Raw genomic sequence first — 26,917 nt, forward strand, 5'->3', positions numbered from 1 at the left:
GCTATCAGACCCCATGGAATCACACAGCTCTTCTCCTGCACGTGTTAAGATATAATTGCTATTTATTAATTTGATTGTGCATTCAATATTTATGCTATTACAGCAGTAAAATACCACGTGTATTGAAGGTCCTATTAGTCCTTCTAAACTAAGGTTACTAGTCCCTGTAACTGTCCCCATCATAAGTTCAGGTACACTCAACAACAAAGTTTAACTGCCCCAAAGATCAAAGTATCATCTAAATACAGTTACTTTATCCAAGAATCTACATCTGTCCTCTGTAGTAGCTGGAGTTTCATAGAAAACAGTAACAATATTATTGCTTAAAAAAAATTCAGTATGATCAAATATTTTCTTTAAAAAACTTACCAGATATATTAAAACCCCTTCTAAAAACTTCATACATAGTCCTTGCATCATCATAGTAATGAGTTAGCAAATGGGCGTTGTCACCAATTACAGATCTCCGTGCACTATTCCTGCCCTACAATGAAATATAGGTAAGTTCATATCAAGAATCTATAAATGTGAAATAATACAGGTTGTCATCAACTTCAACAGTTCATTTAGTGGCTGTTCAAAGTTACAATAGCACTGAAAAAGATGACTTATGATCATTTGTCACACTTATGACCATTGCAGCACATGACTTGCATTCAAATACTTGACAACTGGTTCATATTTATGACAGTTGCAGTGTCCTGAGGTCACATGATCTCCTTTTGTAACCTAATGACAAGCAAAGTCAATGAGGAAGCCAGATTCACTTAACAACCATGTTACTAATTTAACAACAACAGTGTTAAATTAAGAAATGTGGCAAGAAAAGTCGTAAAATGGGGCAAACAAATTAACAAATTTCACACTTAGCAACATAAATGTTGGGCTAAATTGTGGTAGTAAGTCAAGGACAATCTGTATACAATACAGGTGTATTACATCTGTATCAAGATCCTGATTCCAGTTTCTGGAAAGTTACAGAAGCCATTAAAATTGCACTTTGAAATAACAGAACCTTGCTTAATATTTTTTAGTCCTTGGACAAACTGAAATCTACATCCAAACTTGGAAAGATTCACCATTAGTAATTCTGAGCTTCCTTGCCTCTTAAATGTCCCTCCTGGTGTCAAAATATAGGCTGCAAGCAACTCAATGTAAGACAGTGGCTTTACATTTGTATTTTACAATATTATTCTGTAAAATTTGAGTGAGGAGACTATGTAAATACATCAATAATATTTTATTAATTACTAAGTTCGGTGTTAGAATATGTCCACAATTCCTTTGTTTTAAATGATGGGAATGCACTGCTAAAATACTTATGACAAGTAGATCTGTAAATATTTTTCCTTACTGTGCCTCAGGCAAACCCCCAAAGTACAAAGATAAAGTGAATTTATCTTTCCATCTGTGCATGGGCATGTATATATGAATTGGAATATATCTGATTTTATCCACAATCACATCCTCACCAAGGGGAAAAAAAACCCTCAAATGTTGGTTGGCTCTGTAGGCTTATCTTTAATTTATAAAATATGAGGACTGTTAAATTTATCCATGATAATAGAATACATTTTTTTTAAAAAAAAATATCATTCTGTTTGATTATTTAATTTTACATAGAGAGATTGTGTAACTCAGGAGAGGAAAATGTAACCAGGCTGAAGCATAGACCAATCTCCATTTTGATGCCTAAAAGATTCCCTCCTTGGACACTCCATGCTTACAGCCTGGGCTTTAAAGAATAAGCATTGTGGCATGGAGAGTCACAGGAATTGTTCAGTCAAGGAATTCCTCAATCTATCAGTAAATGAGGGGTATCTCCAGATAAACTCAAATTTTCAAAAGGTGGAATTGTAATACTATTAAGAAACTTAAATTCAAATATGATTTAATAAACTGGTTAAATAAATATGGTTGCAAATATTTGCAAAAAATTAGTAAGGAATGCAAAAGAATTTCAATGGAGTATCCTGAATTTGAATAGTGTTTCTAAAAATGAATTTTATCCCTTCAGATACTTTTCATTTAAAAATTGTACAATATTCCTGCAAGAATCAGTTGCATATATGAAATATACCCAGAAATGAAGAAATACAGTATCAAATAATTTGAAACTTAAAACTTAAAACAAATTCAAATATGATTACAGAAGGAGAAAATGTCCAGAAAAGTTGTCATTATAGACGAAACACTGTGATATAGCATTTTGTTTTCAAAAAGGCCAATCAGCTTAGGTAACTGTTAAAAGGTGTACAAAATGTGAAGCTTTTCAAACTGGAAATGCCTTTTTTGAATTTGAATCAGTTGATTTGTATTGAAAACAATGCCAGGCTTAAAACACTTCCAGAAGGCCATTTTGAATACAAATGAAGGTTTAAAACGAAAAAACAATTCCTTCAAAATTGCTGAATTCGGGTCATTTCAAATTTAAATCATTCAAGTTTGAAATATTTTGCACTTCACTAATAGTTGCACTAAAATAAAGAAGATGCCTTTATGATTTATAATTAAAACATATGAGGATATATCCTATATTGCAATGCCATAGTTAAGAACTGAGGACAAAAAAACCTGGGTTCTAACTTCCACTCAAACTCAAAATTCTCTAGGTGAATGCAGCCAGTTACTCTCAGCCCAACCAATCTCTCAGTCTCTCATTTTCCTCAAGGAAAATGCCAGATATATCCTGGATTAAACAACCCAATTAATACAGCAAAAGCTCAACAACATACAACATACAAACTACAATTACTTCATTACTTCATGGGCAAGGAATATCTCAAAATAACATTTCTGAATAACCAAGTTAACTCTCCCAAGCACAATCAAATAATGTATGTGTACCATTTCCATAGGAAATGAAATACATTTTAAGTGAGGCAATAACGAAGATTCTCAGCTACTGTAAAAGGAATCTCAATAGCTTAATTAATTTGTTTTGTCTGTGCTTTTACAAATATGTCTCCAAGGATTATATAGCATATTTCAAACAAATAAATAACAAAAAAAAATCTTAAGAGAATTGATTGCATCATCCATGTTATTCAGGAAATGTACCCAGTAAAAACGTCATTAATATGTGCCATCTTTTTCAAAGAATATCTTCTTCAAAGGTTTTTTTTCCCTGAATAAAATTTCAATTCACCATATTTTGCTATAATTAACTGGATTATTAACTAACACCAAACTAATTTAAATGTTGATGTATTATTTGGATTACCATATTCACTAATATGATTTCTTCTAATAAGCAGAGAATAAGGGACATAACCTTAATTCATACAGTTTCACAGAGCTAACCTCACTCTTCTCCTGACAAGTTTTTCTCCTGAAAATCTTGCTAAGACAATATTTGAGTAAAGAATCAAGTCATCTATTAAACAGACAAATACATCATCACACAAGAATACACCCTATAAAATGCATACTATGAATCACTTACAGACTCTTTTCATGTACCTAAACATGAACTTCACATTTTGTAGAACAGCATGTCTCTCGCAACTAAGGTTCAGAAAAGCCTCTTGGAGTCAGCCATTGTACTAATTAGATGGACAGGCCAGAATATTTACAAATATACTTTTGGATATTGTCAAAAGATCAATGCAATAAACGGAACAGCATCTGCTAATAAAAACACTGCTAAGAAAAAGGCATGTTATAAAATGTAATTCTATCAAGATAATCCTCACCTCAATTTCTTCTGATTGCTTTAGGAGATCACATGGTGGTTTTACCGCTTTGGGACGATTGACAAGCCAATATGCAATAATAGCTGCAAAGGCACCAATGCCCACCAAAGTAGAAGCTGGCAGGCTTCGGAAAAACTGGCTGAAGTCTTCAAATTCTGGAAGGCGTAAATTCCTTAGAATCTCTTGTACTTGCATTTTTTCAAAGACTGAAATGGCCACCTCTGCAGAATCCAAAGAAGAAATAAAGAAATTAAGTTGACAAGATCTAACAATTGCAGAGGAGAGAAAGAATGCTCCATAAGGTTGAAGGCCAAAATTCAATTTACAATCTCAGCACAATAAATCACAGTGCAATTGTTAACATTTTCCCAGATTTAAATTAGTTAAACAGAAGACAAGGGGCTGACTTAAACATTACTTTTAAAATGGATTGATTATGTGCCATCAAGTTGGTGTCGACTTTTAGTGATTACATAGATTCTCTATAGAAACTTTCAAAATAGGGATACAACATTCTATTCTGACATCTATTACAAGACAAGAAGCAATTGATGGAAACTAACCAAGAAGAGAAGAAACCTAGAACTAAGGAGAAATTTCCTGACAGTGAGAACAATCAACTACTAGTGGAATAGCTTGCCTCCAAAAGTTGTGAGTGTTCTGTGTTCTATGATTGGTTCTTTCAAACATTTCCTATGAGGTTTGAAGTCACTGTGAAGTGAGAGTCTTTGTTTGTTTGTTTGTTTGTTAATTTATTATTGCACATTTACACTATGAAATATGGAGAAAGCTGTGTAGATATACATAAATATAAAACAGACATATAATCACAACTGCCAAACAATAAAAGCAATGAAGTAATAATCACATGCACCAGTATAATTAATCATGGCAATACAGCACTGTACTTCAAATGCCTCGTGGAACAGTCCTATCTTGGCAGCTCTAAAAGAATGGGAAAATATTGTCTGAAGATTCCCACAAGTTCTCAATTCCCATATGTGGGGAAAACCAAGGATCCCTAACAAAAATGTGCAGATAGGATTGGTTAATTCTACCCTAAGGAAGTGTCCTGAACAAACCAGGGAACTAATAAACCCCTGGAAGTTAATACCCTGTTTCCCCCAAAATAAGACCTCTCTGGATAATAAGCCCAATTGAGCTTTTGAGCGTATAAGCTAAAATAAGCCCTCCCGGAAAATATTGCAACACAGCAGCAGCCATGAGGTGACCACACTCACCGCCTCCTGCACCTAAAAAAAAGATAGGCCCCCCCCAAAAATAAGGCCAAGTGCTTATTTTGGGGGGGTCAAAAGAAAATAAGACACTGTCTTATTTTCGGGGAAACACAGTACAATGACCACAATAAGGATCACAAAGATTGAATGGTCCTTACACACTAGCATAGAGGCCTCTGCCATTTGAAAGAATTGTATTTTTTTTTTGTATTCTATAAAGCACACTGCAGCTGTCTAGTCAATAAACTTCTGATTCCCAGAATATATTCTGCTGCACAGTATTTCCAGGAAAAGAAAGAAATCATAGTATTTTTTTATTAAACATAAATGGGAAAGTTTCTAATTACTTGTAGGCCTGTTATATAAGGGGGGAGAATGTACCAGATATATTAGACATATTTTTTGGCATTCAACCAGGGTGTACAATTTATATTTAACCTTAGTGCTAATAATATATTTTTCATTTGTTATATTTTGTACACATGGTTTTTATATTTATTGTCGGTGTTTGATGTTTGTTTTTTCCCCTTTTTCTTTTTCTCAATTTTGTATAGTATTGGACATAAATAAAAAAAATACTGGCAATTAAGTGGCAAATGTCCTTTTCATTAAAAAAATCACCTATGTGGAAATCTATTTAACCCCAAGTAACCCCAAGAATAAAACTAATCTTTGAAGCCCTCTGTGTTTAGGATCAATTATTGTATTTAATGCGTAGAAAGTCCACAAATTGCTTCCAATCTCTTATAAATTTTCTAATCCATCCCTAATCAATGCTGTTAATTTCACCATCTCTGCCAATTCAATAAACTTTAAAGTTCATTCTTCAATAATCGCCATCTCTTTTTCTTTCCTAGTGTACAATTGCCAATCTTTCTGACTAAAGTAATGTATATACTCGCTCTAGATTATTGTGTATGTGCAGTAACACCTCTCCTGTGACCAACAAACTCTTACTAAGAGAAGATGCTGTCAAAACAAATTCATTTCTTTGATGCCATGGTCTATGTAATGTGATGTTTTTCATTTTGAATATTAAATCCTGGTAAAAAATACTGCAAAACGATGACAAGATATGACAGTTTTCCTAGATTGCATACTAAGAATGTAGAGCTTCAATGTGAGAATAACTACAGCACTTTGTATAGAGCATAGTTGATAAATGTGCATTTTCAGTTTTTGAAATGATTCCTTGAAAAAAGGAAACAACAAAGGTTGTCAAGTAATTTGGTCAAATTCTTTATTATATACTTCTGTGATATTCCAATTTTTTAAATCTTTAGATTAGGAAACACAGGGTATACATCCCTTTGAATCTAAAATGAATTGAACTTTGTCCCGCTGTGCTTCTTTTGAGTTGAATAGAGAAAGAGACAAAAATTAACAAGGCATAACAAACCATGAACATATTGTAATGGGTATAACGGATCCTGTCTGTCTTTATGGCTGCCAAGAGGAACTTATCCAACGTAGGTCCTAATCTGCTGATGGAGCAGACTGAACCTCACAGATGTGTGTCAATGTCATCATTGCATTCTTTCCATCATGCGAAGCTCCACCTTCCTATATGCTAGGCTCCACTTTACTATTACTGCATTTGCATAGTTTTCTTGCAATTAGCGAACATCAATACTATTTATCAGCAGTTCATGGCTTCTGTTAAACGTGCCTTTTGGGGTGCAGTCTTCTCCACTTGTTGAAGCCTAACATGAATACTTAAATAGCTTGGAGATATTAGCCTCTGTTTAAAGGAGCAGCTTTTGCCATAAATTACAAGCCCGGACCTCCAAAGGTTTATTACAGGTGCTACCTGGGAAGACAACTTGTTAGAACTGAGTAGGGCAAGAGCTTTCTGCAGGATGCACCAGACATTTGGAGTCTTCCCTTTCATTTCTATACTCAAGCCTTTCTTTCCTAATAGTTTATTTTCAACTGAGAAATCATATAATGCAATATTCAGGGGAACAGCTCTCATTTGTACTTTGCTGGCGCTCGCCAACAGCCTCTGAACAAGCACGGCAACAATCGCAAGGCCCGTCAGCGACAAGGAGCCAAAAAGCCCTCACCAGCAATTTCAGTTAGGCTATTTTAAAGGATTTTTCCACCAACTAACAACTAAGACAAAAATAAGAAAATCTCTATAACTAACTAAAGGAGAATCCCAGTCTATTTATCCAAGAACTGAGGAGCTCCCCAAAACACATCCGAACTGGGCTGGACTGAGTTTTTGAACTGGCCCTCAATGAAGAGGGGAGGCGTGGCTAAGAAAATCAACACAGTCCTTGGGCGAATACACTGAATTTAACCCATGCTTGGACTCTCCAAGCAGCGCACAGGAGAATTTTTACTTATAATAATTAATGACTGACATACTGGAAGCAGTGAATTTTAATGATATATACCTGTAAATAAATTAATAAGGTAACAGCAGAGAAATAAATGTTATTTATGCTAATACTGTAACAAGCGTAAGACAAGCATGGCTTCTCTCGAAACATACTACAACAAACTTACTATTCCTCTAGACATAAGTGAAAATTAAAAAGATATATAACAGGAGTGTCAAACTTGATTTCATTGAGGGCCGCATCAGGTTTGTGTTTGAATAGTGGGCTAGGGTAGGCATGGCCACCTTGACGTCACTCGTGTCAGGGGTGTCTGTAGTGGCCCAAGTGCTCTGCCAGTGAAAATGGGTTCCCGAGCTCCTGTTTTCAGCCATGATGGCCTCCTGCCACCCTCTGCCAGTGAAAACAGAGCTGTGCTCTGGGGGCTGTGCACAGCCCTTCCGAGCTCCGTTTTCAATGACAGAGGGAGACAGGAGACTGTCACAGCTGAAAACGGATCCTGGGAGGGCTGCGCACAACCCTCCCAAGCTCCATTTTCGCTGGCAGAGGCACTGCGGGCTGGTCCTTTGCTGTTTCTAGGGCAGCCCCGTGAGCCAGATCTAAGCACCCTGCAGGCCAGATCCGGCCCATGGACCTTGAGTTTGACACCCCTGGATATTTAACAACCAAAGTACAAATGAAATCATTTCTCTGGGCTGAACCATAGCCCCAGGGTTTAAATTATGACACAATTTAAAAATATTTCAGAAATGAATGGTAAATTTGGCAAATCTAACCTTTGATGGTTATCATAGAGAAATTAAGAAGCAGAAAGGAGTTCCAATGTCAGTAGTTGTCATGTCTCAGAAGTTTTACTTATGACCATCACATCAATAAATGACTCTCTAATCCAGTTTCTCAGTTTTATTTCTATACAAGTTAAGTTCCACCAAATGTTTTGGGGGAGGGAGATACTTTTTCTTTGCTTATATTTTAATTGCAGCATATCACTTCCTTGCACCCTCTTTCTTTCCATACTACTGGACTAATGATTCTAAATAAAATTTCTTGGTTATTCTTCATTTCTTTTATTAACTGAGGCTAGTAACTTACTATAGTTCTAAACCTTTTTGATTTAATTCACCTTAAGGAATGTGGGTCACTTTGTTAAGAATGAATTGCATTTATAGAGGGTGATCAAATGTCATATGGTACCTTTTTTGTTAAAATGGTCTAAGAAATAATTGTTATTATTCATATAATAATACAAAAGCAGAGGAACTACAATATAAAGGACAGATCTCATTACATTTCTAAAAGTGGCCACTAAGCATATATAAATATGCCTGATGAATGAGGTAGTAAAATATCATTAAACTTTCTTGCTGGAGGGCAATTTCGGGGACTAATCCAGAGAAGGAAGACCCTGCCTTGTGACACAACCAAAAGCTCTTCATCTAATAGTGGAACAACAAGGTAGATCTCCCCCCAACCAAATCCAAAAACATGATATGAATAAAGACCTTTGATAAGGAACAGGTATTCCCATATCTGAGGATGGAATGGGACAACTCGGCGTAGCCAGTTCACTGCCACCAGCTCACCAGCACCAAGGCACCTCTGTCAACTGACCACTGTCAAGTGGTTGTAGGACAATTCAATACAGCCAATTCGCCATGGGGACAACACACTGTGGGTGGCTGGAGGGAGAGCTGGATGAGCGCGCAAGCGAGTACGTGGGCAGAATGCAGAGCAGCAACAGCGACTGGGAGCTTCCCATTTTCACATCCCCCGCTGCTGCCACCGCCACCGCAAGCTGTGGACCATTCAGAATTCAGGCAGTTTGGTGTGGCAGTGTTTGCGCCATTTAGTGGCAGTGTCAGTGGGCAGGTTGGGACAGTGGGGAGGTGGTGACAGCTGGACGCCTCCCATTTTCACACCCGGTGGCAGAGGCAGGAGATATGAAAATGAGATCCGTCATCCGCCTCCTTGCCATCCATCCTGCCCACTGCGGAATCGCCTGAACTCCGAACAGCATAGACCTCTGCAGGCCAGCAGCAGTAGCAGCAGTGGGGGTTGCGAATATGGAAAGCCTTGGCCTTTGCGGTTACCATCACCATTCTGCATTCTGCCCTCCCCGGCTTACCTGCTGGCCTGGTTCTCTCTCTGGCCACCCACAACAAATTGTTCCCAAGGTGAATTGGCCGTGTTGAGTTGTCCTGCGGCAACTTGGCAGCAGAGAATTAGCAGAGGCAATTTGGTAGTGGCAAGCTGACAGCAGTGAACTGGTCACGATGAGTTGTCCTAGACTCATCTAAAGAATATTAACAAGGGACACTACTCCAGGGCATTTTTACTTCATACAATTCAAAGGTGTCAAACTGCAAATATTAATAATGAATTAGCTGTCATGAAAGATCTCCTTAGCAAAGAAATAAATGCAATCTGCAGTGTCTTTCACCACGCTGAACTTTAAAAGCAAGCATCCAAGGATTCTGCCTGTCATTCTGCAGAGTTTGGCAGATAATAGATCTAAAACTCTCTATTCTGTTGTGCAACCAGCAGACTAGATCCTTTACCTACGGAGACATAGCTGGCTATCACTTTCCTGAGTAGCAGAAAAGATATAGATGAACAAATGCCTTTTGGGAGTAAGACTAAATTAAATCTTATATGAATGACTAATGATTTGATGGTGTCCCATTTTTCTTCGACAAAAACAGTGAACCTTGAGAATTACGGAAAAGCAGATGAAAGCAAAGGTTTAACCTTTTCCCCAATGAAATTCAATCACTTAGCTTGTACATAACAATGTTTCTCTCTGTTTCTTTGGGATCACAGAAAACTATTTTGTTTCTTTCAGCCAAATTACAAACCACCAACAAAAGAACAAAGTTTTTCTCTAACAAATTATGCGCTGGTGATCACAAGAGTAAAAATGCACAGTCAGCACCACAACCTATTTCAAGGAAGAAAATAAATCTTGCTTGGATTTACAAAGAATAAAATACATGTATAATGTTTGTGGTTCCCAGAGTGCACCTTTCTGAAATTCCCAGTTTTCATTTTCTCACCCCATCATTAAGGCCAACAATATTCAAATTCTTCAGCAAGGGGTGAATAGAAGATTGTTCAAAGTAGTAATTTTATTTCTTAATATTTCAGCTCCAATCTTGCTTCAGTAGTCAGTACAACAAAACTGAGGGTTTTCGTACACTGAGAATAGCATTGCTTCTTGCTAAGTATAGGCAATCAAGCAGTGGTGACTGAGGAAGCAACTTTTCTGCTTCTTTATAAACAAAAAAAAAAAGCCATCACAACTGTTTGCAGAAAATCTAAAAGACTTTTCCACAATAGAAAAATAAAGAAGTTGTACAGCATTAATATGCACTTACCTTGCTTAACTGTGAAACAGCAGTCATGTACAATTGCTTGAAAGGAAGACAAATCCAGTCCTGGCAGCTTTATAATATAACACTTTATAATATATCACTTTTGGCAGCAAAGGTCAACAATCCTCACTATCTCTTTGCTAATATGCTTAACCTACCTAAGAAGCCTACATTAAGAAAGGTCCTGGTGGAGCTGCATCTTTTTTACAGTGTCATTGTGGACTTTAATCCAGAAGTCAACATCACTATCGAACCAAGGACATGTTGTATCTTTCCACACTGTCCTCTTAACTGCCCTTCAAGCTCTACTGATTCTTTTGTGGACCTGGTTTCACACAGCCACTTCAGTTTTTCCGATCTTCGTACAACTTGGATATCCAGAATTTCTCTTTTTCTTAGTTTTCTGTTCCCCTGTCGTAGCTGTAACAGCTTTGGCTGGCTAACACAAGGACTTTTTCAATTACTTCAAGATTCAGATTTCTTTTGCAGCCTATCAGTCTTCTACTGCTACAAGCAGCCATTCATATTCTGGCAGCATTGACTGTGCCTCCCTTCTATATTCAAAACTCCCCTTTGGCCAACAAAGTGGAAGCTTGCTAAGTAACACCCTGTTACTATGGCAGCAACCCTTTGTGTTTAGAAGCACCCACAGAGTTGTTTTGAGAAAGACTGTGTAGGATACATCCTGTAATCACACTTGCAAGATATCTCATACAACAATAGTAAGATGCTTGCTTGAGAAGCTTTTCAGAAATGTGATGTGATCAAACCCTCTGCATCTGTAAATTGAATTTTTTATAGTTTACACCTGCTGTTTGAGTAGGGGAAAATACAAATCTAATGTAGCTGTTGTTGGATCCAATCTCCATTTACTCCATTTATTTGTCACTCGGCAATTTGGAAAGTGACTTCATTTTATATGAAGCCTATACAACTTGCAATTTACCAAATGCAAATGTAGTCCTCTAGTCTTATTGTGTGGCTTGATTGTCAATCTTTCTGTTTTCCAATTGCTAATACTAGTAAACTGCAGTTAGTCCACCCAACTTTCCAGATATGTTCAAATATAGTCTCTGCTTCTTAACATGTGAGGTATGGTCCAATATGTTTAGAAGATTCCTAGCTAAAAAGACTGCTCTAGATTTATCAATAAACTAGGTAATCAATCACATATATTGTCAATTCATAACTTGGATGTTTTTTTTTCAAAAGAACTGCACTACAGCATTACAGGTTGAAATATTTAATACTACCTTCTGAAAGTACTTAATGTTTTAAAATGTTACTACTAAAATATTATCTCTAATAAGAAATATTAAACATAAGATAGATTAAACATAATTTAAGATATAGTGTATTCAAAAAGAGCAATTTCTTACAATTATTCGTGTTTCACATATTTAGGACTGCAAACAAACAAAATAACTAGCAAGTAGATAGAAGTCATCATTTATGTCTGTAAATAGCACTCAATAAATGCCAAATTAATAGTAAACATACTTTTAATAGTAACTAAATGATAATAAAACAATGCAGTTATGTGTCAAGTAATTACTGAACAACATATATAAAAATAGTTACTCTATTGTCAAATTAATAAAACACATAAATCAGGACGTCTCTTAAATAAACACATTCTGAAGTCTATTTTTATTTACAAAATAAGCAAGTACAATTATGGAAATCAGTTCAAAGCTACATTCAATAATTTTGTTTTAAAATTAAGCAAGAAAAATATAGCAAGCTTCATAGTAAGTTTACGACTCACCCAAACAAATAACTAAACTTTGTTATCTGAATAACAAGAGCAACACTTTGCAATAATCCTTTGCTTGGGTAAAGCAACTATTATTTTATGCCCAAACAATCTAGAATTTACCATATATATATATATATATATATATATATATATATATATATATATATATATATATATATATATATATATATATATATATATATATATATATATATATATATATATATATATATATATATATATATATATATATATATTTAAGCACTTGATTTTATGCCAGAGCAAGTTCTTTACTGTGAGGATCTAAAATGTTGTGACTGCATAGTTAATCCTAGAATTTCTATCTACTATGTTGGTTTGGTAAAAATCATCATAATGGTTTGGAAAAAAAATAATAAAAGGCAAAAGTAGACTGTTTGATTAGACCAAAATCCACAGTGCAAAAGAATTATGTTCATTTATCATACATAGGCATTGGAAGTTTATTATATCTGCCATCCAGTACTGCTGATGGAAAGGCACTAAAATGGGCTCTTGAAAATGTCTATTGATACTTAAGAGTGAGTATTAAGTATTGTGTGCCGAATTCAGAACAACTTAGTTACGATTTCAAAAAAGATTGATATGAACTTTTTAAAATCTCGTATGTTATAGCAAATGCCAGCACTTGCATGACCTTACATAATAGTACTTGAGTGGGAAAGCACCAGGGATATTAGAAAGTCTAGAAAATTAGGGGGAGGGGGAAATGTACCAGAAGGAGGTAAAGACAATCCACTTCTGTACACAGCTAGGAAAACTACACATTCATGTCACCATCAGTGTCAAATTTTATTCAAAGGAGTATTTATAATTCAGTTCCTTGATAGAGGTCACAAAGCATCAATATTTTTCATGGATTGATATCACTAGACAAATTCATAGAGCTGATAAAACAAACTTATACCGTAGTAGGCAATCTTGACAGTAAAAACAGACCTACAAAAAGAGTGCCTGAAACAGGTTTCTCTATTCATGGACAATATTTTAAGTAACTTGCTAGATAAAGCAGCTGGTTTAGGGAACAGATGCAGCAGTTAAACTATCCAGAAAAATACTAATTAGTGCTGCTATTAAAGAACTGGTGTCATGTCCTGCAGCATCCACCAGGCACCAGCGGAAGATAACAGTGTTTTTAAAGGCAGCCCAAATACAGGTAGTCCTTGACTTACAATAATTCATTTAGTCACCATTCAAAGTTACAATGGCACTGAAAAAAGTAATCATTTTTCACAATTGCAGCCATTGGAGCATCCCCATGGTCACATGATAAAAATTTGGATGCTTGGCAACAGGTTGATATTTATGATGATTGCAGTGTCCCAGGATCTCCTTTTGTGACCTTCTGATAAGTAAAGTCAAGGGGGAAGACAGATTCACTTAACAACCATGTTACTAACTTAATAACTGCAGTGATTCACTTAACAACTTTGGCAAGAAAGGTTGTAAAATAGGGCAACATTCCCTTAACAACTGTATCACTTAGCTACATAAATTTTGGGCTCAACTGTGATAGTAATTGGATAACTACTTGTAAATTACTATAGCCTAAATTAAAGATGATTATTACATATGCAAGAATTGATGTACATGTTAGATATGTTACAAATGAGACGCAGTCTACCAAATGGGTTGAGTTCAAAGTCTTTCAGAAGGAATATACTCATAATCAAGCTATGGAATCAGTCCATTCAATCCCAGCCCTCAATACCTCCATTTGTCTGAATTAAAGATTCTTTTTGTTCATCCTCATACATCACTTTAAAAAAGATTGTTTACACTTGCCTGGAGCATCCTGTTTTATTCTATTTTATTCTAGAGTATAACCAATTAATAAAGTGGGTTGAAGGCAACATTCAACAGAAAAAAAACCTAAGATACCTGAAGCAATAACTCAATATCAAGATTTGAGAGATAACACAATGATAGAGGCATGGTCAGGTAAATAAAAAACGGAACGATATTTTCTTGAACAAGCCATATGACTTCAATTTCTGAATCCTACATGGCTTTAGATGCCCTCATTCAATAAAGTACAAAATACATTAACAAGAGAGCTCCATATCTCGAGGGTCTTTCTAGAATATCTTCTGCAAACCACTTTGCTAGTGCCTGAGGAACAGGATATGGGATTGTTTGTTGATGTTAGGTTTTTCTAATGTTTCTCAAGGTCTTCTAGTTTAGAGGCTTTGACTGTTACTTTTAGAAGAGAAGTCAGCCTGGAAGGATTTTGCACTGAGATTTACAAAAAGGGGAAAAAAAGACTCATGCATTGCTCACCTAAAAAAGTAGGAAACCTACTTTTAATTGCAAGATTAGTTCATTGCCACCGTATTTCTAAATGCTTTAATGGAAGAGGAAAAAACCCATTGACATGTAATGCTCCTAAACACTGAGAAAACAAATTAGCTTCCATTTGTCCTAGATAAAAATGCAACTGGATTAAATAATTCAGATTTTTTTTTTTCAAAAGAGGCTTAAACTACTTCAGTTTGTATGGCTTCCTTCCCCCTGTGTCATTATACAACAAAAAGGAAATGAAAATATCTGAACAAATGATGTCTATGTGAATAACTGAGCAAACTAATATGTTCTTCACTGGAGACATATTAATCCATATTGTAACAAAGAATCCAGAATAATACCAAACTAAATTGGGTTTATCATTAGGTAATCCTAGAAGATCTTTTCAAGCTCTGGCTCGGCTAATAATTTGTAGGATAAATTTAAATCAGAGCACATATGAACTTGCATACATATACACATAAATCATTGTAAAAACTAAATTAGTCTAATAACAAATACATTACATATTATTACGGTATTGTTAAGTCCCTCCCTCCCTCCCCCCCCTCTCTCACACACACAAAACACCTATCAACGCAAACTTTAAAAGCATGTGTTTTTAAGAAATCCCATCATTATTTTTATCTCTTCATTCCACTGACCCAGATATTATTTGACTAGATACTTGCAAAAGTAACTTTGGTTTATATTGCTGAATGGATGGAAAGTGACTATGTCTTTTTTGCCTAGATTAAGCAGAGGTCTAACACTTACCGAGACCAAAGAAACAAATTATTTTTCAGCATTAAAGAGCAGAGGACCACAGCAAAGTATGGGCAAATAAAGGGCAGGAAGCTATCCTTCACAAATCAGGTTAGCAGGGTAACTTTCAGCCTTCTTCCATTTTAAAGTCTCATCACATGGAGCATATTTATTGAACCTTCTAATATTCCCAGTAAAGCTAAAACAAGTCTTCAATATTAATGTTCAAAAATAAATAGTGTACTCATCTCAAACCTTACAGGCAAGCCTATATGTGACACATTCAAGAACATTTTTTTACAACCTTCACACTATGCTTAGGGGGAATTCTCTTCCACTATGCCCAAGGAAACATTTGTAACAGTTGGAAATAAATCTATGTATATTAAAGTGTGCTAATTACCCCCAAGTGATTGAGTGGTTTCAGAGATGGGAGTTTCAGAGATGGGAGTAATATTAAAATATTAAATAGGCATCTACCTTAATATTTAGATATCACTGTGTGATCTAAGAGTTATTTGGGCAATTTGGATGTGTGTTGTACCTTTGCTTTCTACAAGTATAAATTCTTACTTTCAACAGATCAACAAAAAAACAGAGTGCATAGAGCTGTTCTTGAGACATTCTACCTATTGTTAGTAAGTGTACCATGGGACTGTTCGATGCTCCAGATTCTATGGCAAAAGGAATTTTGGGACAACAAGGATGCAAACGTAGCACCTTTTTGCAAGACTTAAATGCAGCTGCATTGTTTTCTGACAGCACACAACAGCAGCAGAGAGGGTACCCTATAATCCAAAGAAGGATGCAGTCCAGGTGCTGTTCTTATTCCTTCACAACCCATAGAATCTTTTTTATAATTTTTATGCAGCTCTGATAAATAGGACAATTGTAATACATCATAGGATCAGTCAGCCTGTATTAACATACGGAAATTCAAAATACAGCTGAAATGTACAATTTGCGGGATTTATGTTCCTGAAATGCCCACATTAAATAACTACCGGTACACTGATTATTTTGAACCCCATATTGCCACATAACAGCTTCTTCCAACTTCTTTCTATAGTTCTGCCTCAAACAATACCTTTAAAATGTTTAGTAGGAAATGAGGGTTGCCATTCTAAGCAAATTTAACCCACCTGAAATCAAGCATATTCAATATAACAACAATATTCTGATTCTCATAGGGATCGCATGGATGCTGTACAAATGCCACCAAGGTGGACTGAAGGGGGATAATTCTCTTTCACTATTGCTGGAAGATAAAATAAACTGTCTGAGACTCTGGAAATAGTAAACAGTTTACTGAAGCTCTCCAGACTCCTCATCAGAGTGCATACATCAATGTCCATTACATCATCTTACTTGATGATGCAAGTTATTACCAAACGGGTATTTGACCTGGGTAGACCACAACGTTCTGTAGAACCAGGTATTCTTTAAACAAATGGCTTAGCATGCTATGTAATTCAATCAATATGTCAGCAAATATTTGCATACTCTGTTCACAATAGTTCTACCCACTTTATTGAAAGCATTTTAAATTGCTGCTTTGGAAGACAACCAATGACTATAAAATTAAAACACACACACACACACAAGCACAGAAAAAGACCTATGTTTACTAATATATTTTGAGTTCTGTTGCACGTTCCACAACATTGCTTTGAGAAATGAAATGTGAAACAGCCTCCCAGCACTGTCATGCCCAATCAGATTACTACAGAAGGCTGATACTTGGAAGACATTCTCTGCTCTTTCCAAAAGCTATCACAAATTGGACAATGAATGGGACATTGCTTTTTTGTATTCACTTTTTTATTACTTAAAAATAATAACAGGAAAAAACAAAAAGGAACAATTATTGTAACAAGTGTTTAAAAATAAGTGAAAAATACAACAGAAAAAGATTTTTAAAAATAAGTGTAGAATATGCTGTTGCAATAATAAATAGTTACAATTCTATCTGCAATTATCTAATGCAAACATGTTTGAAATACATACATATTTCTAATAGTTATATAATTATCATTTTTAAATTTAATATATTTTGTATAAATGAGTTCCATATTTCATAATAATCCATACAAAGTCTGTCTATAATAGATGATGAATGCTAATCTGCTCATAAAAAGCAAGTTATTCAATTCATTAAGTAAATAGGACTATACATTTACCTTTCCAAAGCTGCAATATGAGTCCTTTAGCTACAGTATAGTAAGGACACACAGAATACATTTACATTGTCCAATTGTCCAATTCCATGAAATAGGTATGTAATTTAAGAATACATTTTCCTTTAAAATGTAGCTTTTGTTGCAGTCACATTTATATAGTTCACTACTTTCTTCAAAAATGTAGAAAGTTCAGAACTTTCCAAAAAGAAGCATTATCCTTATTACATTTCCATCAAAATGCTGTCCTAGGTAAATCTTTTCCATTCAGACATAATGGAGTCCGATAAATTCTAAGTATTATTTTTGTTGTATAAGTCATAATTTAAACTCCATTGATACTCTTTCTATAGATGTTAAGATATTCATTGTCTAGGCAATACAGGAACCTCTAATTCTTTATTCCACCCATCTCTTAACATCTCTTCACGTACCAAATTAATTTATTGCTAACATATATCTATAAAAATTAGTAATATTTTTTATTTAAAAGATTTAACCAATTACGTTTGCATCTTAGTGTTTCAGAAGCTGAAAATGCTGCTCATCCAAACAATGTAAACAAAAGTTGTAGCTATAAACACTGCCACTGAGTTACATCTTAGTGGCACAGCCTATGTTAAAAAAATCATTTTCATCATCTATCAATTGGTCCAAAGTCAATAGTGTAATTTTCATCCACTTTTTCCATATCACCACTTTCCCCCTCAATTTTTAATGATGGATTTCTCCATGAAGTCAGTTTAGAATGGGAAAAATGGGACACAGGGTTGGTCTACTAGCCTTGAGTGGTTCGGGACTCTGAGTCAAACATTTATGTAAGGTTATACATCTTCTTACCAACAGTGTTATTAAACACATATGATCCTTAAGGTACTCTCTGTTAAATATTGATGCCAAGATCTTCAAATGATTTCAAGATTAAATATCCAAGTATGGTGGAGAAAATAAATTTAATAAATGGAGGATGCACCCTTCTCCTCCAGTTCATCTCTCTGCCTACTCCATTCCCTCCTATGCTCATCCCTCAGACCCAAACTGACCCTCCCTGCCCCCAGACAAAGCCTCCCATGATACCATCTAAACCAAATAATAGAAGCCCCCCTCACCAGCTCTTAGTCCAGGCCAGAGGAATTTTCCTCACAGGGAAATTGCGTACTAGAAAAATTCCAAGGTCCATCCTCAATCAGCTTCATGACCTCAATGTTTTTAACCCTTTACCAATGGACTTCTCCAGCTCTGCTGCTCTTCCCAAAAACAGCTGCTTTGCCTAGCAATAACCCAGGTACACAGACAAGGATTGGCCTACCTTCCCAAAAACTGGCTAGTACATCAGATCCCTAGGATTTCCCACCTTGTAGCTTTCAACATCTATAAAAAATTTGCTTTTTCCATTGTTCGGGGTCCCTGTTTCTTGTAAAACAGGCACCAAACGATTGTTGCAATAATGCTTGGTCTCAGTGTTGTGCTCCTTCTTCAGACTGAATCCATTATCATATATGTCCTCAAATTTGCATCATTTTACTGTCACCTCACAGACTTTATGAAAGTAAAGAATCTGAATTTGTAAGCAGCATGCAAGCAGGAAGAAAGAACCTGTCTCAAACTTGCATCATTTTACTGTCACCTCACAGACTTTATGAAAGTAAAGAATCTGAATTTGTAAGCAGCAAGCAAGCAGGAAGAAAGAACCTGTCTCAATTTCCCATTTTTGACTTGATGGTTTAGGCCACTGTTGCATATAACATCAAGTCAAACTTCACTTGATTGCAAAAATGTAAAAAAGACTATCCCACTCTACTAAGTCTGTTGGTTAATCTGTCTTTGATTAGATTGCAGTTTAGGAAACAATGTGTTTATTGCTCTCCAAATATCTAAGTATAAGGGGTCAGGGCCAGAAGGCTTCAGTTTGCTTAAATGTTCTACTACAACAGGATCTTTAAAAGCTGCAGCCTGATACTGATCTGCTGAGTTAAAAGAAAAAAAAGTCCAATTATCAAGGTATTTGGTTACCAGTATCACCAGTGACACCATTCTAGTTACACTGATGCCTTCAACGCTGCTGAAAATATTTAATCTTGTGCATAGACATAAAGTACAGATGGAAATAGGTCAAGAAAGCATGGGACGGGGGACGGACACACAACCAACAGCAACAGATGTTATAGAAAAAAAATACACTGTTGCTGTTTATTCTAGCGTACCACTAATAACACTAATACTAATTTCTTCTGTGCTATTGCAACAATTTCAATAATTTCAGTCAGCATTACTCTTTTAATTTATTACATGCATGCAGTTCTCCCAGCATGAGGCTGGCAAATGGAGATGTAAATTAGTGTGAAATTCTGGGTTCTTTTCCATGCATTTTCTTTGTCAGAAATAGGTGAAACATATCAAGAATTCACTTCAATTAATTAGTTCAGGTCATTTATTTGAAGGTACTTATTGCTAATGCTTGCTGATCTTAGGATCATGTATCAAGTCTACTTTCTTGCTTACAAAAAAACCAAAACAATAAAAAGCAGGTAGAAGTCACTATTCAATACAATAGTTTTCAGCCTGACCTACCTAAATAAGACCCAACAGAAGGATTCCTGCTGACCCACTTGTTTATTTCAATATGTGTACCAGATACACTAGCTAAATTTTCTCCCCAAACAGCCTTTTCAGTTGTTTTCTTTCTTTTTGTACCAGCTACTAGTCTGGGGTTTAGCAATGTTTCTGTGAGCAAACGTTTATACTCCAAGAGAAAAAGAGGGGAAATGCTATGGAAAAGCTGAAATGAATATTTTCAACCATGCAAAACAGCAATTGTAACAGTAATGCTCAAGATCACCTTGCTCTGTCTGTCCATCTATCTGAAGAAACTAAAACACATTCACTCACTTGGTCCAAAGATAATTTGTAAGGTTTTCCCACTGAAACTCATCATTTGACTCTGAGCCACCTCTTTTCCCCCATTCTCCCAGCTGAAAAACAGCAGCAGCAGAGAAGAAACTGTTCTGAGAGTTTCTCCGGCATTGCAACATGACTCCAATCTAGCTGTGTTCAGAGGAATGACAGGAACTCCACCCCTAAAGGCAGACAAGATCATCCCTTACAGCTAGTTCACCCTCACAACTGATAGCCTGAAATTGCTTGCTGATTCCACTGAGCCTGGCCTGCCACATTTTCTGCTGTGGGAAAGTAAGGAGTATGGGAGATATATAGTCTAAATAACATTCCTTTCTCAGAGAGTCAAGGACACGTTGCCCTGCAGCTGCGATGGTGTGACTGGGAGACATCTCCAGATTTGGACGGTGCCTGATTGGACCATGTGATGGACATATAGGTCTTGGGCAGGGACTTGAACTTTCATTTGGGTGGGGAAAACCTAGAAACTTTCAGATTCAGATTTTCCCAGATGTGCCAATAGGATATCTCTAATAAAAGGGAACTTTGAGGAACCTCAAGAAGACTCCGAAATCTTCTTTAGTTGGGGTGTTACTTGAAACCCTGACACTGAGCCTTACTGGGAGACCTTTTTTCAATTTGCTCCTACGCGCAAATCCTACCAAGAGCTAAGTCTGCAGCACACAGAAATAAAATAGCCCTCTTTTTGTTGGTTCCAGGCAACCATATGTTGAATTTTAGCCTCCCTAAGAAATGTAAGACAGAAAGTCCTCAACTTATGACCACAATTGAGCCCAAAATTTATGTTGCAAAGTGAGAAATTTGTTAAGTGAGTTTTGCCCCATTTTATGTTCTTTGTTGCCACATTTGTTAATTGAATCACTGCAGTTGTTAAATTAGTAACACGGTTGTTATGTGAATCTGATTTCCCCATTGACTTTGCTTAGTCAGAAGGTTACAAAAGGGGATCACATCACTCCAGGACACTGCAAACGTCATAAATGTGAGTCAATTGTCGAGCATACAAAAGTAAATCACATGACCACTGGGATGCTGCAATAGTCAAAAGTGTGAAAAATGGTCATAACTCACTTTTTCAGTGCCGTTGTAATTTCAAATGGTCACCAAGTGAATTGTTGTAAGTTGAGGACTATCAAATTCTGATTAAAGCAGTGCTGCTTTATGAACAAAATACAAGTAGTACTTCACTTACAATAGCTAATTTAGTGACTGTTCAATGTTACAAAACAATTGAAAAAAATAGGAATAGGGTATGTCTAGTTTAATGAAAAGAAGGACCAGGCGAGACATGATAGCAATGTTCCAATATCTCAGGGGTTGCCACAAAGAAGAGGGAGTCAAACTATTCTCCAAAGCACCTGAGGGTAGAACAAGAAACAATGGGTGGAAACTAATCAAGGAGAGAAGCAACTTAGAACTGAGGAGAAATTTCCTGACAGTTAGAACAATTAATCAGTGGAACAACTTGCCTCCAGAAGTTGTGAATGCTCCAACACTGGAAGTTTTTCATATTTATGATATTGAGTGTTCCAGGATCATGTGATCAACTTTTGTGACTTTCTGACAAGCAAAATCAATGGGGAAGCCAGATTCACTTAACACCCGTGTTACTAACTTAATGACTGTAGTGATTAACTTAACAACTGTGGCACAAAAGGCTGTAAAATGGAGCAAAATTCACTTAACATCTGTTTCACTTAACAATATAAATTTTGGGCTCAATTGTTGTCATAAGTCGAGTATTACCTGCATAGAAACTACAATGCACCTTTATGGGGAATGCAAATCAAACTTGTGCTCTTCATTAAGTGATTGAAAAATGAAAAAAAGTCTGAATGGAAATAATTGTATGCTAGCTGATCAAAAAAAAGCACATGGTAGCATATATAAGTAGCTACTCCACCCAGAATCACTTTGTTTTGTAAGTTGGGCTGCTGTATAAATGAAAGAAAAATAGATTTGAATTATGAAATGTTTTATATAAATATGGAGTTGAAGCTTGGTTGCTGAACTCAGTAATAGAGGCATATGATTAAAGCACTGTAAAGCAATTTTAAAACAAGAGTCTTTCATTAAAACCATCCTCACATGCAGAGTTATAGTAATGTAGCTACTCTTTTTATTTTCAGGATATTTGGTGGATTTTGTTCAGTTTGATATTCAGAGCATATTCCTTTTCCCTTTTTCTAGAACAGGGCTGAAAGAAATTCTTACAAACAGAGCTAAGAAAGCTCCAGCCAGCCAACTGGATGTCTTAAGAGGTCTGACCTGAATGATGAAAGCCAATCAAAGTACTTTCCCCCCCCCTGCAGAACTCTTAAAAGAATCTGCCAATCTGCAACAAGTGCCTTTTGTTTTTTCAGAGATGGGATAAGGAGCCAACATTTTGCCTCACGGACAGAATGGGGAGAAGGGTTAGGGCTGTTTATTTTGAAATGGAAAATATATTTATAAATGCTTCATTACAATAAGGTCCACAATATCTATCTGACAGGCTTTTCTTCAGCTGCACTTTGGCTCTGCTGAACATCAAATCTGAACCAACTTCCTGAATATCTAAAGGGAGGGAGCCATCCTGATTTTGGAAGCAAACTGGTCCAGGAAGGGAGTCACAACAGAAAAGTCTCAGTGTTGTCCTCCCCATTCCACTTAAATATTTAACCTAGGGTAAGGTTCTATCCTCTTAGCTTGCCTCTTCCATAGGCAGATTTAAGTTGGAATAGATCTCTTACAGCCAACATCCATGCTCCTTCTTCAAACATTTGCAGGTTAGACAACAATATATGAATGCTTTGTACTCCAAACTGAGGACTTTCTCCCTCAGAAATCCAAAATGTCTAATTTGTTAAACTTCTTCTTTGCAGAAGAAATACAAACACAGTGGAAGCCTAATTCCCTGCTGAACCAATTCTTTCTTGAATAAATCTGGAACTGAATGTTTGGAGTTCAGGAAGTTAAATCTTTTAGAATGTGTAGCTTTTGTTTCCAATCCTTGCCCCAAATCCCCACCAGTGAATGATGATGATTCCCTTTCTATAAAAATGCTTGTCAAAAAAGAAGGAAAGACCAAGTTGATTAAAACAGGAAAACTTATTCTGATAAAATGTTAATTCAGTCTAATCATATTAACAACTTATTAATAGAAAAATGACTAAACAGGATGGTTTGAATTGCAGAAGGCAATTAGCAAAACAAAAAGGGAAAACATTCTTTAAATATTTTAGAGATACTTTTGGCAATTTTTATGAACTAGTTATTCAAACAAGGCTCTCTGAGAGAGAAGGAAAAGCCTTTATCTCTCATGGGTCTAGCACTATATAATACAATGAGGGAAATATAATGAGGGAAAGATCTGAGCATTTCTTTCTACTCTGCCCCATTTGAAATGCCCTCATCTTTCTTTTGTGAGCATTATCCTAGGATGTGGTTATCAGCGTTCCCATACTGTATTAAAGTCTAAAGCATCGTTGACCGATTACAGCTCAGGGTTTGCATAGCATGCTAAGTCAAAATCAAATAAACCAAATTAATTTCAGTCATAATCAGTGGTGGGTTCCTACCAGTTCAGACCAGTTCGGCCAAACCAGTAGTGGTTTGGTGGCCTGGGTCGCTGGAACCAGCAGTGACCCAGGACTGCTACACCCCCGAACTGGTTCTCTGGGCAGTGCCTACTGCATCACCATCTTGTTTTTTGTTTCTGCGCATGCACAGAACAATTTTTATTATACTGTGCATCGCGCACAGCATGCATAAAGTTCACATGCACAGCACACCCATGAGCAAACCAGCAATACTGCCTGCCAGAACCCACCCCTGGTCATAATGCCCAATTATGTCAGAGCAGAGAAGGTAACTTCTGAGGCTCTACACTTGTGCTTTCTAGAATATTCCTCTTTCTCACAAGTGTCCAGAGTAGGCTTGACCCCGGTCTGAAATACATCCAGATAGTTAGATAGTACAATAATAACCCTTCGAACGTAAAGAAGGATTTTTTAGGAGGAACTACACAATTACCTCTTGGGATTCATTCCTAGTGAATCCCACAGCTTTTGCTACCTCCTTTCCTTCCTGCGTAAATTCCGCTATTTTCCTGTCAGCATTTTACCACAGAACAGCTGAGGAGTAGTTCTCTAAAACATCTTCCAAGTGGGCTTGTGAAGGACAAAGGTTATATTAGAAACAATATGACAACAACTTCATATCAGTGAACAAATACAAGGCCTTAGAAATAGTATTTTTCTAAATGATCCCATTAGCCCTGCTCACTTGTTCTCCTAACCCCTACAAGGGATGACAAATTGTAATTATTTTTAATTTCTTATTATCTGGGGGCAAGATGCCCTTTAATGTTGAAGTGACCATGGGTTTCTCTTTTCCTTTCAATCCTCCAGGAGTCAAATATTATGATTAATATTTGATTTATACCCTATTTTTCTATTCAGGAATATACATTTGTCAAACAAAATTTCAAAGCATATCAACAGCTTAATTAAAAAGGGACAAAGTGAGCGGATCATCATTAGAAAGCTCTCAGCAGTCAGAGACTTTTCTTCCAGTTGAAAGCAGACTCCTAGAGGGAAGGACTCTCCCAGAATGAGGAAAACAGATAGGTGTCCTCACAGTAGGCTTATTTTGTCTATTTTTATAGAATATACTTCAACCTGCAAGCTTCTTTAATATTAATTTACTTGGACAATTCATGAGATATTGGAGATTTGAGGATAAAAATTTAATGGCCAGCTTTCTAGGACATTCTTTTTACATTATAATGTATATTTTTTTTCTCCAAACTCTAGAAACACAGGAACTGGCCATTATGTGCCAGTTCTATTGGTATCTTTCTATACCATACATTCTCTCTTCGTATTGACATTTTTACAGAGATCGAAGAAATATTTTCCTTCACAAGAGTTTCTTCCATCACCTGCTGGCTGATCCTTTTAACTGTAAATGCAGGGCTGAAATTGGGGTCTTCGGCATATACATAAGTGCTCCATCACTAAATTATGATTTCTCTAAGCCAAGGGTCAGCAACCCATGGGTCTGGAGCCACATGTGGCTCTTTCATCCCTCTGCTGCAGTTCCCTGCCGCTCAAAATATGTGTCACAACTGCCAATGTGTGACACTCACTGGCACGCAATTTACTGAGCTTTTCAGTCCCCAGTAGGTTTCATGGCTCCTGGTGTTTTCCTTTTTGTGGGAAACAGATCCAAATGGCTCTTTGAGTGTTTAAGGTTGCCGACCCCTGCTCTAAGCCAATCTGATATTTAGCTACTTATCTAGGTATCACAGACAACATGAAATTACATAAAGATCAACTAATCTCCAAGAGAAAAATCACTCCCTTACTACTCCACAGGGCTATTGGGTTTTCATGAGAACCAATGAAAAAGGGAAGATTTGTAAGGCAACAATATTCATTTCCAAAGAGAAAGGCACAAGAGTTAGCTTTGTTGTGATAAAGAATACAGTGTCTTCCAGAATTTTATATACTAGAAAAATGATCAGTGACATATGTTCTCTTAGATCACAGACAAACAGAAGTACACAACATACATAATGTGTGTGCATGTGTGAGTGTGAGAGAGAGAGGAGCAGGAGATCCTTTATAATGCTATATAAAAGCACAGGTAGCCCTCAACTTACAATCATTCATTTAGCAACTTTTCAAAGATACAAAGGCATAGAAAAAAGTGACTTACGATGGATTCTTGCACTTAGAATAGTCAGAGTATCCCCACAGTCACAAGATCAAAATTTGAGCATTGGGCAACTGGCATGTATCTATGAGTACTGCAGCATCCCAGAGTCACGTGATCGCTAAATCAATTTGTGTGGCTTTATCATGGATATACCTAACAATACAAGAAATTCTGGTTTATTGTGGGATACCATTACAAAAGCATTTTAGTGCTGTATATCGAATCTGAGTTATTTATTCTGCAAGCTTATAAAATATGAGTTGTTCAAATTCCCATTCTGTTCCTCTGTATAAAAGGCTAGAAGTCATTCTTTTTGTAACAGGATGGATCATTCCCATTCATTTCTTCATTTGGTAACTATCAGCTCTAGTACACTAACAGGCTGTTTGCTTTGAACTCTATGAGAATAGGTTCCCATAAACAGCAGTTTTAATAATTACATCAACATAGGGATTCTCATAAGGGGTTCCTGTCTAAAGTACATGTAGTCCATGATTTACAACAGTTCTTTAGTGACCATTCAAAGTTACAAAGGAAGGCACTGAAATAAGTTACTTATGACCATTTTTCACAGTTACAACCTTTGTAGTATTCCCATGACGACGACATCAAAATTCAGAATCTTG

At 36.2% G+C, this 26,917-nt stretch overlaps 1 protein-coding gene across 4 annotated transcripts in view; it reads right to left on the reverse strand.

Moving 5' to 3' along the window:
• The window catches only part of ACSL6 (acyl-CoA synthetase long chain family member 6), a 93,806-nt gene that overhangs the window by 35,718 nt on the left and 31,171 nt on the right, over positions 1–26,917 (reverse strand). For 2 of the 4 annotated variants that reach the window (XM_014051993.2, XM_014051992.2), the window contains exons 2-3: positions 3,696–3,916; positions 370–484 (exon numbers count right to left, since the gene is read on the reverse strand). In XM_014051993.2, coding sequence (XP_013907468.2) covers positions 370–484; positions 3,696–3,916 — 336 coding nt within the window. Of the gene's footprint in view, positions 1–369; positions 485–3,695; positions 3,917–10,652; positions 11,072–26,917 lie in introns of those variants that run through there. The other 2 variants (XM_014051994.2, XM_014051996.2) reach the window with 2 other exon arrangements.

Source organism: Thamnophis sirtalis, unplaced genomic scaffold, assembly GCF_051295495.1.
Source record: "Thamnophis sirtalis isolate CommonGarterSnake01/CBP01778 unplaced genomic scaffold, rThaSir2_p1.2 scaffold_3, whole genome shotgun sequence".
Lineage (NCBI taxonomy): Eukaryota > Metazoa > Chordata > Lepidosauria > Squamata > Natricidae > Thamnophis > Thamnophis sirtalis.